The sequence below is a fragment of the Chamaea fasciata genome, unplaced genomic scaffold, assembly GCF_029207755.1.
Source record: "Chamaea fasciata isolate MVZ Bird 193981 ecotype frontalis unplaced genomic scaffold, bChaFas1.0.hap1 SCAF_7, whole genome shotgun sequence".
Classification (NCBI taxonomy): Eukaryota; Metazoa; Chordata; class Aves; order Passeriformes; family Sylviidae; genus Chamaea; species Chamaea fasciata.
In genome coordinates this window covers 15,559,245-15,570,961 of record NW_027094092.1, presented here as the reverse complement: position 1 = coordinate 15,570,961, position 11,717 = coordinate 15,559,245, and the positions used below count along the sequence as shown (strand labels likewise).

At 50.4% G+C, this 11,717-nt stretch overlaps 1 protein-coding gene across 1 annotated transcript in view; it reads left to right on the top strand.

Annotated features, from left to right (window-relative positions):
• Window positions 1-1,516: 1,516 nt before the first annotated feature.
• The window catches only part of CD81 (CD81 molecule), a 33,225-nt gene continuing 23,024 nt past the window's right edge, over window positions 1,517-11,717 (top strand). Inside the window, exon 1 of the mRNA XM_066187697.1 lies at window positions 1,517-1,640. Within this exon, the coding sequence (XP_066043794.1) occupies window positions 1,575-1,640 (66 nt within the window). The 5' untranslated portion in view covers window positions 1,517-1,574. The remainder of the gene's footprint in view (window positions 1,641-11,717) is intronic.

The following is an 11,717-nucleotide window of genomic DNA, read 5'->3' as shown; positions in this document are numbered from 1 at the left end:
GACTCTATCAGAGTGTGAAAACACTTGGTCCAGAAGCTGCTCCCTGAAATCCTTCACTGGAGGGAAGTGCCCAGGCAGGAAGAGGGCAGGTTTCCACATACGATGCTGCAGGCAGGTGCCAGGTTCATACTTAGCTCGGTGAGGTGCCTACCTTGGCTGGAACTGCTCACTGATGCCTTTTCCAGGCATCCTCCTATGCTCTGGTTGCGTGACTTACTAGCCTGCCCCTGGAGAAGTGAATGAGCTTCCTGGAAGCATAACATGGGGTGAGAACAATTTATATTTCTAAGGATGAGCGAGTGAGCCAAAGTGGGTCTCAGACGAAAGCTTGGGAAATTTCATTGTGGTTCCGCTTTGAAAGGGGAGGGAGTTAACTAAAATTCCCAAGCCTGTTGATATGGGTGACCCTTTTTTTGTTTGTTTGTTTCACTTTTTTGGGGGAAAAAAGGAAAGAGGAGTTAGGGGGAAAAAAAGAAAATGGGAAAAGTGAGGAAGGAAAAGAAAGAGAATAAATGAAAAAAAAAAAAAGGGGGAATCTCTGTGGTGGACAGCCCTGAAGCCCCCTTGATGCTCTTGTTACCCAGTAACCAAGAGAAAACATCCGGAACTTGATGCAATTGCTTGCAGTACCAAAACCACAAACTTAGACAGAAACTGTTCAGCAGAGCAAATTTAAGAGATAGAAGTAGAAAGGGAAATGAAGAAACACTTGTCTGAATGTCAGATTGATAGTTTTAACGCAAAATTGTTTGCTCTTTTGTTTTGGAGGGGGTGGGGACATCCCCTCATGAATGCACCCTCAAACTTTTCTGTATAGAAATACAAAACCTCATGCAAAATATTCACAGAGGTTTCTCCCTGCACCCCAGGCTGCCTGGTGATGTTTCAGTGGTGGCAGTGAGTTTTAAGGGATGGTGGTCAGGTTTGGCAGGATGTGTTCCTACAGTCCTCCAACACCTGCCCCCGTGACTCCTACTTGTCTGTAGGAAACTTTCTTGTGAGATGCCCCCGGAGGGTTAGAAGAAGGGGGAAAACAAATAAATAACAGCACATATAAAAAAAGGGGGAAATAGAAAAATGGGGGGAAGAGATGTGAAAAAAATAAGTGAAGATGAAAGAAAAAAGGGAAAAAAAGAAAAAGAGAGGGAACGAAAAAAGGAAAAAGGAAGGAGAAAAGGAAGAGGGAAGAGAAGGGAAGGATTAAGGGGGAAAGGAAGGAAGAGAATTTTCAAAATAAGAAGAAAAAAAAACAAAAAAGAGGGATAATGGGAAAAGAGGAGGAAAGCAAAGAGGGAAAGAGGGGTTAGGAAAAAATAGGAAATGGGAAAAGTTGGGAAGAAAACAGGAAAAAAAAGAAAAAAAAAAAGAAGAAAAAAGGGGAAACAGCAGGAGACGCCCCCAGTTGCGGGAAGGCGAGGAGGGTGCATACGCCGGCCCCCGATCCTGGGGCGTGTCCAGGGGCGTGTCCGGGAGGCGTTTCCGGGGCGGGGCGTGGGGGCGGGGGCGGGGCGGGATTTCTGCGCCCGCCGCCGCCCCGGTCAGCCAGGCAGCGCAGATTTGGGAGAGCCGTCGCCATGGGAGTGGAAGGCTGCACCAAGTGCATCAAATATCTTCTTTTTGTCTTCAACTTCATCTTCTGGGTGAGCACAGGGGCGGCGCGGAGCGGGGGCTGAGCTCCCCCGGCCTTTAAATAAGGGGGCTGCAATATGGCTCGTCTGCCTGCGCCTGGGTTTAGCCTCCTTCTTGCCCCCCAGCATTGAGACTTGCTCTCTGGGATGTGCCTTAGGGGCTGCTTCTTTATATTTTTATTTTTATTTTGTAGGCCGGAGGGGCTGGTTATCCTTTGCTTTTTTTATTTTAATGCATGCGTATGTATGTAATTGTACATGTGTATCTATTTATGTCTATTTTTTAAATAGATATACAGAGGGGAAGGCAGAACTGTAGGATGGTTTGAGGTAGGACAAGACCTTTCAGATGCTCGCCTCCAGCCGCTACAAATGTTTTTTGGGAGGAAGGGCGGGGGGGCAGAGCCGGGGGGGGGGGGGGGGCTCCCGCAGCCCCTCTTGCTGTGGGTCTGCGCTGGGGAAAGCGGCGCTCCCCAGCCAGGAGGGGAAGGAGGGAGGGATGCAGGGATGCTGCCAGGCGGAGGGAGGGGAGGGAAGGGAAGGGGAGGCCCTGCCCTGCCTCCCGCCGCAGAGGAGGGGGCGTTCGGCAAACACGGGCGGGCGATTCGGGGCCGGCCCCGCGCCCCCCGCCCGCAGCTGGCGGCACAGCCGGGACCCGGCCGCCCTGGCCCCGCGCCGGCGACCGCTGCCCCCGCCGCCCGGGAAGTTATTTTAGGATGTGAATTCTAGCCAGGCTGCCTGGAGAGGCTGCCTTTTCCTGAGAAAGTTTCTCGTGAAATAATCCATCCAGACGTGCGGCTAATTTAGCAAAAAGCGGCGTATCCCTGTTTCCCTGCAAACCAGGTTTGTCCCGGTTAGAAACAGCCTCCGGCAGCGCGAGGTTGGCTGGCAGGAGTTCCTCTCTCCCTGCTCCTGCGCCCTGGGGGCAACGAGATATGCCCGAGCAGGCTGCTGGTTTCGTGTTTTAAATACTCTGGTTTCCATTCCACGGAATGCTTTTTTGTCTTGCAAGTGAGTCCAGCCCCACCCTGCCAGGCAAGGCACCGCTCCGATGCCCCTTGTCCAATGCCCTTGTGCCCCTCGTCTGACATCCCGCTCTGTTGTCGAAGATTTGGGATTTTTCTTTTTTTCTCAATGCTTGCTTACACCAGCGAGCATAGCAAGGGGGGCTGGAGAAGTGGGAAGGGGACCGATGGCTTCCAAGAGCAAACCCTGCTTTGGCACCTGGAGTTGCACTGCGTGGCTGCAGCCTCTGCCTGCTGACTCCTCCCTTGGGGTGCCTGGGGAAGCTCTTTGGGGGTTCCCCATCCTTGGGAGGTGTAGGGCTTAACCAAGTGGGTGCTCACTTCAGACCTGTTCGCCTTGTTTCTGGGTATAACACTGACCAAGGGGGAGGTGACAAGCTCTGATAACAACGGCGTTAACTGATACCTGATGTGTTGCCAGCTGCGTGAATGAGGGGACAGTTCTGGGTTGGGGTTTTTTTTAACCTTTTCCTCCACCCTTAAAATGGCCGGATGGAGGCGGGTACGGTTGTCTGTGAAGTGTTGTTCCTTCCGAGTTATCCTGCTTATCCCAGGTTTTTTTCTTGCCTTCTGCTCCCGATTTCCTGCCATTCTTGTCGAAGAAGCTGCCGGCTGTGCTTGCGAAGGAGGAAGGGTCTCCTGGGTGGCAGGAAGGATGCTGGGGGCTCTGCACAGCCACCGCTTCTCAGCAAGATCAGGTGTTCACCCCAAAGTCTTGCTAAAGAGCTAATCTTTTATAAATAGGCATTTTTCTTCTAAGGGGAATTGCCAATCTGTATAATTTCCCCGTTATGACTTCGGGTGCCTTTCACTACCCTTTTGGAGGGTTCTCCCTGTGTGTGGAGGTAGATACTTCGGTTCCTCCCCAGAAGGGGTGCCTGTGAGCTGGGACCCACTGGCTCCCCAAAATAGTTCCCAGTTCTGGACTTGCTGGTCCCCTCGCACTGTCTCCTGTGCAGACTGGGAGCCTGGACTTCATTAGAATTAACAATGCTTTCTGTGAAACTGGCCAGCTGAATGGTGGTTGTCTACCAGATCCTGGAGTTTTCAAGCCCTTTTGTGTTGTTTTTTAAACTAGGAGTTGAGGGGGATATTAGGTTTACCACAAAGGCAGGTTAGCTGCCAATCTGGCACCTCCAGCTGGGGAGGAATACTGTGGTTAACAGCAAAGCGTGACGGTCCTTTTCACAGGGTGGCATTTAAGGACATAATGTGGTGCTGAGCACCCTTGCTGCAGGCTGGCTGTGTTGGGAAACCACCTCTAACCACAGGGAGGTGTGAGACGGCACCTGCAGCCCTTTAGTCGTGCCAGGTGGTTGTTATGCAGAGGCTGATGAGCTCCCCGTGCTTATTTGCTTATGATTTGCCTTGTGCGCAGCTGACGCTGGGTGCCGTTGATGAAAACAAGCCAGAGGCAGAGCCCAAAGATCGGCAGGCACCATGCTGAGCTGCACAGGAGCTTGTTCTAGTGCCCAAGAGGAAGAAGGAAGCAATTCTCAGCCGTAGTTACTCTGATAACTTTTTTATGTAGCCCTGCTATCCTGCTGGAGCTACTGACACCCCTCTGGCTTCCTTCCCCTGGCAGTGCAGGGGGAATTTCACAAAGCTGCTGTGTTGAAAGAGCAAAAGGAAAGGGTGACCCTACTGCCAGCTCCTCGTTCATTGTACCTGAGATGTTTCAGTTTTATTTGATATTTTGGGATTGCTTTTCCTTTGTGCATGCATTCTTGAGAACAAGATGCCAAGATTGCGCTTGGCCCAAGGTGGCTCCTGCGGGAGCAGCAGCTGCTGCATGGGCCACATGTACAAACGAGTGCCTGCCCCGAGGGAGGGTGGCCACGTGTTTCACAGTGGCACCCACCTACTGAAGTGCTCAAGGAGGCCATGGTCAGCACCTGGGGGCTTCAGCTGGTTAGTGAAACATGGGACTGGAAAGACAAAAGTTTTTCTGTGCTGCCAAGTTGTCCTGAAACCTTGGGGTGGCTGGTGGTGAGTGGGCACTGTCCTGTGAGAGGGAGCAGTAGCTGTTACTGGACACGTTGGCTGGTGTGATGGGCAGCCTGAGCAGGGCTGGGCATCTGGCAGGTGGAGCTGCTTCTCCATCCCATCCCTAGAAGACGGCTGGGCTTTGACTGCTCTCCTGAATGATCCAAAACCAACAGCACAGCTCCGTACATGGGGCTGAACTGACCACCACTGCAAAGAGTCCCTGGAGAGGCTGAAGGAAGCCAGCGAGCTATTTTAAAATATAATTAAACATAACCGAGGAGGAATTGACTTGCTTGGAGAAGGATCACTCAAGCTTATTAGCTAATACAGCCCATGGCAGCTTTCCAGGTTGAGAGCACCGCTGGCTGCCCTAGCAGAGAGGTGTCTAATTAAAAGGAAGAGCTTCCTCCTAATGCCATTTTCCAGGCACTAATTCTTCTGTGTGTTGAGGGGATGTCATACAGTCTGGGTGCAAAGGGAAGGAAGGAAAAGAACAGAGGGAAGGTGGAAGTGACAGTCCGTCTCGATGGATGTTTGAAAGGGAAGAGGTAGAGGAGCTGCATATTTTCTTGTGCAACACCAGAATTATCTGTTAACTGTACCCTAGAGTCAGCAAAGCCTGCACAGAGATACTTGGTGTTGGTGGTGAGAGGTGACACTGTGGGGAGGTGGCGGTTGTCCCATGATAACAGTTTTGCTGAGCAGCACACAACCCTCCCATTGTGGTGAGGAGGTGGCTGTGCACCACTGCTCACAGCTTTAAATGAAGAATGGAAGATCTCATGGTTCCTGTAGCTCTGAAACACGGGTTTGAAATAACTGTAGACTAACCAAGTAGCTTGCATCTTCTTGCGGGTGCAGTCGTGGGCTGAGCACTGCTCCAGTGCCACAGGTGGTAGTGCCTGGTTGGGTGGGCTTCTGGTCTCCCTGGGAATTGCAGAGAGCCTGGCGAGCCGCAAGGACCTCATGCTGGCCCAGCATCTTCTTCCATACATTTTGTTTGGTATCCTGGGACAATGTACAGGCAAGCATATTTCCGTGTGTGTTTGACCCTGCAGCTACTTAATACCTGTCTTTGAAGGGCAAGGGAGAGGTCTCCTTGGCAGGCTCACTACCTACACTCAAATGGCTGATGTCTCTCTGGGATGTTTTAGGGCACTCTGTCAAGTGAACACAGCCCTTCCACCACCTATAAAACCTCTTCTGAGGTCTCTGTGTGCAGGTTTTTTGAGGAGACGAGTGCACCCTGCCCAGTGGGCATACCTGATTTCACTTAGTGGGCTGGGCTGCAGCTGAAAGGAGGGAGCGCTGCTGGCTGGAATGGGGATTGCTCTGTTTTCCTCACGTTATTCTCCTATCAGCCACTGTAATACTAATCTTCTGCGAGAGCATTAACAGTGAGAAGCACTGATCCTGCACTGTGGAAGTGCCTTTCACTGTACTATTAAGAATGAAAAGCACTTGTATCACCATTGTAGTTAAAAGCTTATGTATGGGACCAAATTAATTTTAAAGTAATATCTCAAATTGTTTTCCTTTCTGCTGAGGGCAGTTAAACCCTGGGAAGTGCTGCTTCTGTCTGCAGAAGGGATCAGGCTGGGAGCGGCCTGTGGGCATGGTGCTCCCTGTCGTAGGACTCTGCTCCTGGATTTTGATGCTGGATTCCCATTCTCCCCCCATCCATCAAGCTTTATTTGGCCTCTGGCATGCTGCTTCTCCGGGAGTGTTCCTCTGGAGCTTGTTTTGAAAAGCTCTGCAGTGTTGTAGGGCTGGTAACTATAGGCACCAGTGGAGAATTTTGCTCTGGCTGGCAGCTCTATTAATAGCCGCTGCTGGAAGGTGTGCTGCTGGGAGCAGAGCAGGGCTGCGGGCTGCTCTCCTCCTCCTGCCTGCAGGGCACGGTGCTCTTCCCAAATGCCTTTCCTGCAATTTCTGGGCAGGCCTTGCCTGCAAACTTTCAGCCTGACCTTTAGTGGCCATGGAGCACCATGGCTGTGGAAGATAGGAGAAAAACCTCGCCTGTGCTGTCACAGAGTCCTATCTGCCACTCCTGCCTGTGAGTGCCTGTGCCAAGATAACCTTTTTCTTTGTGTGCCTGTCAAAACTGCAACTTTGTGTCTTATTGAAGTCCCTTCCCCTGTTTACACCCTCCCAAGGGGCTCCAGGGCATCCCACAGTCCAGCCTAACATGTGGCACAGCAGTGATCTCGAGCACATCTCACCTTGAAATTTCAAGTGACTTTTTGGTGTGAAGACTTGATGTTGTAACACGGAGATGGTCTCAGCACTGAACCCAAGTTCCCAGGTTCCTGGGCCACCATCCAGCTGTCAGCCCTTTGCTGCACATTTCAGCTGTTGCAGTAGAAAAGAAATTAATCTTCTGCTTTCCAGGAAGGGACGTGCAGGCTGTGGGAAGGTGTGGTGCTACCTGGGCACATTCCATGTGTCCCTCTCTTGCCTGCCTCAGGCTGGTCGTGCAGGAGCTGGAATGTCCTAGCACATCTTGCAAGGGCTTGTACTGCCCTTCCAAAGGCTGTTCCCGTCAAGTTACGAGTTTCTATCTCCTTGCTTTTTCTCTGCTCATGCTGCTTTACCTGGAGACCCACAAATTACCTGGGAGCAAAGCATTCAACCTCAAATTAGCAGTTTGTTCCTGGCCAAATGAGGGGCTTCTTGCATGGGAAGATATTTCAACATTGGCAAGCCACTTTGCTTTTCTGCATCCTGGTTCCCCAGACCTGAAAGGAGGAGGATTCATTGTTCCTCCATCTCAGCGGCTTTGCAGGTTGTGTTGGAGGGGAGCCATGGGGAGCCCTGGTTGGGCTTCTCCAGTGGGGTCTGGGTGCTGCCCTCACCAAGGGCTCTGCTTCCAGGTGGTGTAAGGGAAATTGCAAACCTCTGCAGCATGAGAACCTGTTAAAAATCTCCAGTCATCTACCTTAATCATAAATCAGCTAAAATTCATTAAGCTTTCTTGGCAGCATGCTGCTTCTTGTTAGTAACTGTGGTATTTCCCAGGCATCATGGCGTGAGCTCTGCCTGCAGCGTTTTTCCAGCAAGGCGAGAGCCTTTCACCGCCCTTTGGGCTCTCACAGGTTGGGAAACAACGACATGGAGGCAGGACCAGCTGTGGCTGTGGGAAGTGGCACTGCTAAAATACAGCATCATGAGACTGCTGGCACCTCCACTTCCCTCCTTTGCTGACTTAAGCCACAGGATGTCTGTCTGCTTTGCTCTGGCATGCCCGGCAAGCTGCCCTACAGCCAGAACTTCTTTCTTCTCCTCCTCCCTTCCAGGAAATCTGTTTTAGAGAAGGGGGGAGGGAAGGGAGTAGGAGGAAGAAGGCTGGGGGCAGCGGAAGGGACCAGGGAGGTGATGCATATCCTGGCATATGTGAGTTTTAGGGAGCAACAAGGCTAAGGTGGGGGCAGCTCAGAAGTGGGATTCACCACATTAAAAGGGGAATGGGGTTATTCCTTATACCCCTAATTCATAAGAATTTCTTGTGGAGAGGAGTGACTAAGCTGTGAAAAAATGGGCTTGTTCCCTTGCGTCACAGCTGGATCTGGAAATTTTAGGGTGAACAGCATCTCCATTGGTGAGGCTCAGTCCAGGAAGGAGCCTCACTACGTGCACCATAGATTGGGCAGCAACCTGGGACCGCACACCTGCTTCACCATGGTGGTCATCTGGTGATACCTCCTCACATGGCATGCCATCCCATCACCTCTTGGGGGTACAGGGCCTGCCTTTTTCCACCCCTAGGCAGCATTCAATGGGGACTTTCCCCCACTGTATCAACCAGGAGCAGCATTCCTGAAAAAGCAAGCCTTGGGCAGGCAGGATCCAGCTGGAAAAGTCTAGCTGTCTGTGGAAGAAGCAATAAATCTCTGGAAGCTGGAAAAAAGCAGTCAAGAGGAAACGTCGGAGCCTGCAACACCACCTCTGCTGTGCTGGGAAGCTGCTCAGGGTGTGAGCTCTGGGGCCAGCCCCATCCTGGCGAACACCACCGATATACCTTCTACGAGTGCCATGGTGCTGGCAGCAGAGCAGCAGGCTGGGGAGGTCAGCTTTTGGAAAGCCAGAGGTCGAAGTCCGACACACTGCTGGCATTGCTGAAGTGGCAGCTTTTAGATTATTGCAGTCCCCAAAAATTTAAATGGAGAGCTGTGCTGGGTACTCGGAGTGTATCAGAAGTGATGGTCCCAACCTCTGCAACGCTGCTGTCTGGGAGGACAAGATCAGTGGGATAACCTGTGTGAGATTACAGATACCCACAGCAGAAAAAACCAGTGATATATATGAGGATGTGCAGCCTAGAGACGAGTGTGATGCTGCCATCAGCGACTGGAGCTCCTCAGGCTCTCGTGTTGGCAAACAGCAGTTGTAGGATGGAAGGGGGAGAAAATACCAAGCTTTTATCTGGAACAAGTTGTTCTATTAAAAATGAGATGATCCCAAGCAAGGTACAACGGAAGGCAGAGTTATTGTGGCAAGCTGACAATGTTTTCTCCCTCTTGGTTTTTTTTTTTTTTTTTTTTTGCCTAGGGAAGAAAGAGCCTTAATTCCATTTTGGGCTTCTTGGTGGTGGGAGGATGTATGGTTTTCATGGAAAAAGTTACTCATCGTAGCTCAGACCCTGTTTTCATTAGTAAGTGAATGTCATTTTCTCTTAAGAAATCCAGCTGCTATTGGATTAAAGCTTCCATTCAGAGGTCTTCCGTGCTCTGTTAAAAATGCAAATGGAGTCAGACGGTGTGGGAGGGGTATGTGATGTTCCTGGGGTGCATTCAGGATGAAACCTGGAACATCTGGAGTTGGTTCAGCTGGCTGTCTTAGGCAGACCTCACTGCTGGGGTGGGTTTGATGCATTAGAAGAGGCTCCATCCCTCTAGCTGATGTTCCCAAATGATTAAAAAAAATCTTGAGGACCACTTGCAGCCTGCTTTCAGTGCTGTCAGGCATTTTAAGACAAATTCGGCTGGAAAGGAGTTGCTGGTGTCACCCCAACCTCGCCATGGGTGGCAGGGCATGCTGGGGTGGCCCTGCTGAGTGTGGAGGGCAGCATGTCAGGGCAGAGTAACGTATCCTTGCAGGGAGAAAACCAAAACAAAAAAGGCTGCAGCCTTTTTTCTCTACCTTTTCCAGCCAGCACAGAAATCCAAACCTTTCTCGGGATCTCTTCTCTCCTAGCAGCTACCAAGAGAGTTTTACTTCGAGTGGCATGGATTAATTTGGGGACACATTCTTTCCTCTGAGAGTAAAAACACAAACTTTGTTATGCCCTCAGACAATGAACAAGCCACACCAGGCTGGATTTGGGTAACTTTGTGCAAAGCCACAACCTGCCTTATTTGGAGCTGGACTTGAGCACAGACCGGCTTTCGTGACTTTTCTCCATAGCCAGTGTTTGGAGAACCTCAGGCTGGCCCCAGTGCAGAAGGGATGAGGGACTGTGCCAGCCAGGAAGTTGCATTGGTTCTTGTGGGAGAAGTGTTAAAAGCCGATCACTTCGGTGGCAGACTGGGGAAAAGCAAAGATTTCCCTTCCTCTCTAGGAGCTGGTGAGGATTTTTTCCCTCTGATAGTGGAAAAGCCCTGAGAGCCGTTTGCCCTGTGAGTTTGGAAGTGGTGTGGGTTTGCCCCAGCTTCAGTGGCACTCCTGGAAAAACCTTGTGGCTGGAATTTGTAGAGATGAGCAGGGAGGAAACCACCAGCTGAGCTCCCAAGGGGCAAAGGCAGGCTCCCATCGACAGCCTGTCTTGCAGATCCCTGTGCTCCTGTGTTCCTTGTTGTGCTTGCACAACTGCAGACTTTGCACCTTTACTGAAGTGCTTTTTTTGTTGTTGTTTGTTTGTTTTGTTTTTAATGTGAAAACCCTGCTCTTTTTTTTTTTCCTTTTTTTTTTTTTTTAAAGGGACTTTCCTGGTGCCTATCATGCCTGTAGCTGACCTGATTCAGACTCTTTTAGGAAAAGCATGTTTCCACTTCTATACTCTTTGGTAGTTTTCTTCCCTTTTTTAAGATGAATGGCTTCAAGGATGTAGGACACTCAAAATTAAATTGGCATTTGAGGAGGTGATTGCAGCATTTCACAGCAGTGATATTGAAATTCTTAAGGGTTTGGGTTTTTTCCCAGATGTTTGTATTTTTTCTCCTCTTATGCTTTTAAATGGAAGGAGGATGTCACAGAGGACAGAGGAGTCCTGCTGGAAAAGCTCTACTTTGAGTTCCTCTCAGTGACACCTTCCCTGCTGTAGTGCCCCATATCTGCTCCCATCTTCCATGGCCATTCCCAGCCCCTCCCTGAAAGGGAAAATGGTGAGGAAGTCAGTCATAAAACTTCCCATTGTTTGTACATAAATATCCCAGTGGCTGAGTTGCTGTCCCACGCACAAAACGTCTCCTCCCACATCTGGAGTGTGTTTTTGTCCTTGCCCTTGTCAGTCCTGCGTGTCGGTGTGCACATGTGGGTGTAGGCGTGCTGCTCTTCTGCTGTGTGACAGCGTGGGCAAGGCAGCAGTCACAGCCTGGAGGCCCCCAAAAGTGGTGTGGTGGTGCTTTGGCCTGATCCCAGGCCTTGCTCCACTTCAATTCCTGTATTAGGACATTAAGGAAATCTTCGTCTGCCTGAGGAACACTATGTGTTTGACTGGAAGCCTGAGCCTGGATGGGAAGTAGTGTGCATGCAAGACTTGGAGGCAGAGGGGAAAAATGGACAGTTCCCCCCCCTTTCTGTTTGTACCTCACAGAGATGTGAAATGGGGTGATAAGAACCCACTGGAAAAAGGAAGTAACTGGGGCTGATCCTAACTTCTGTTGAAAAGCTCTCCTAGAAACCTTAGTGGCACATCTCCTCCTGCTTGGGTAACGCAAAGCCTTCCATTGAAAATAATAATAAAGCATAATAAAATACCTCTTGGGAAAGAAATCTGCAGGAACTGGAAAGGACTTTGCCCATCACCAGAATGAGGGGTCTTCTTATAAAGCAGGGAAGATCACATGGCTCATGATCTATGGGGCACAAAGCATGTTCCAGGGATGATGGTCAGAAAGAACATTCTTGTATATTTGTG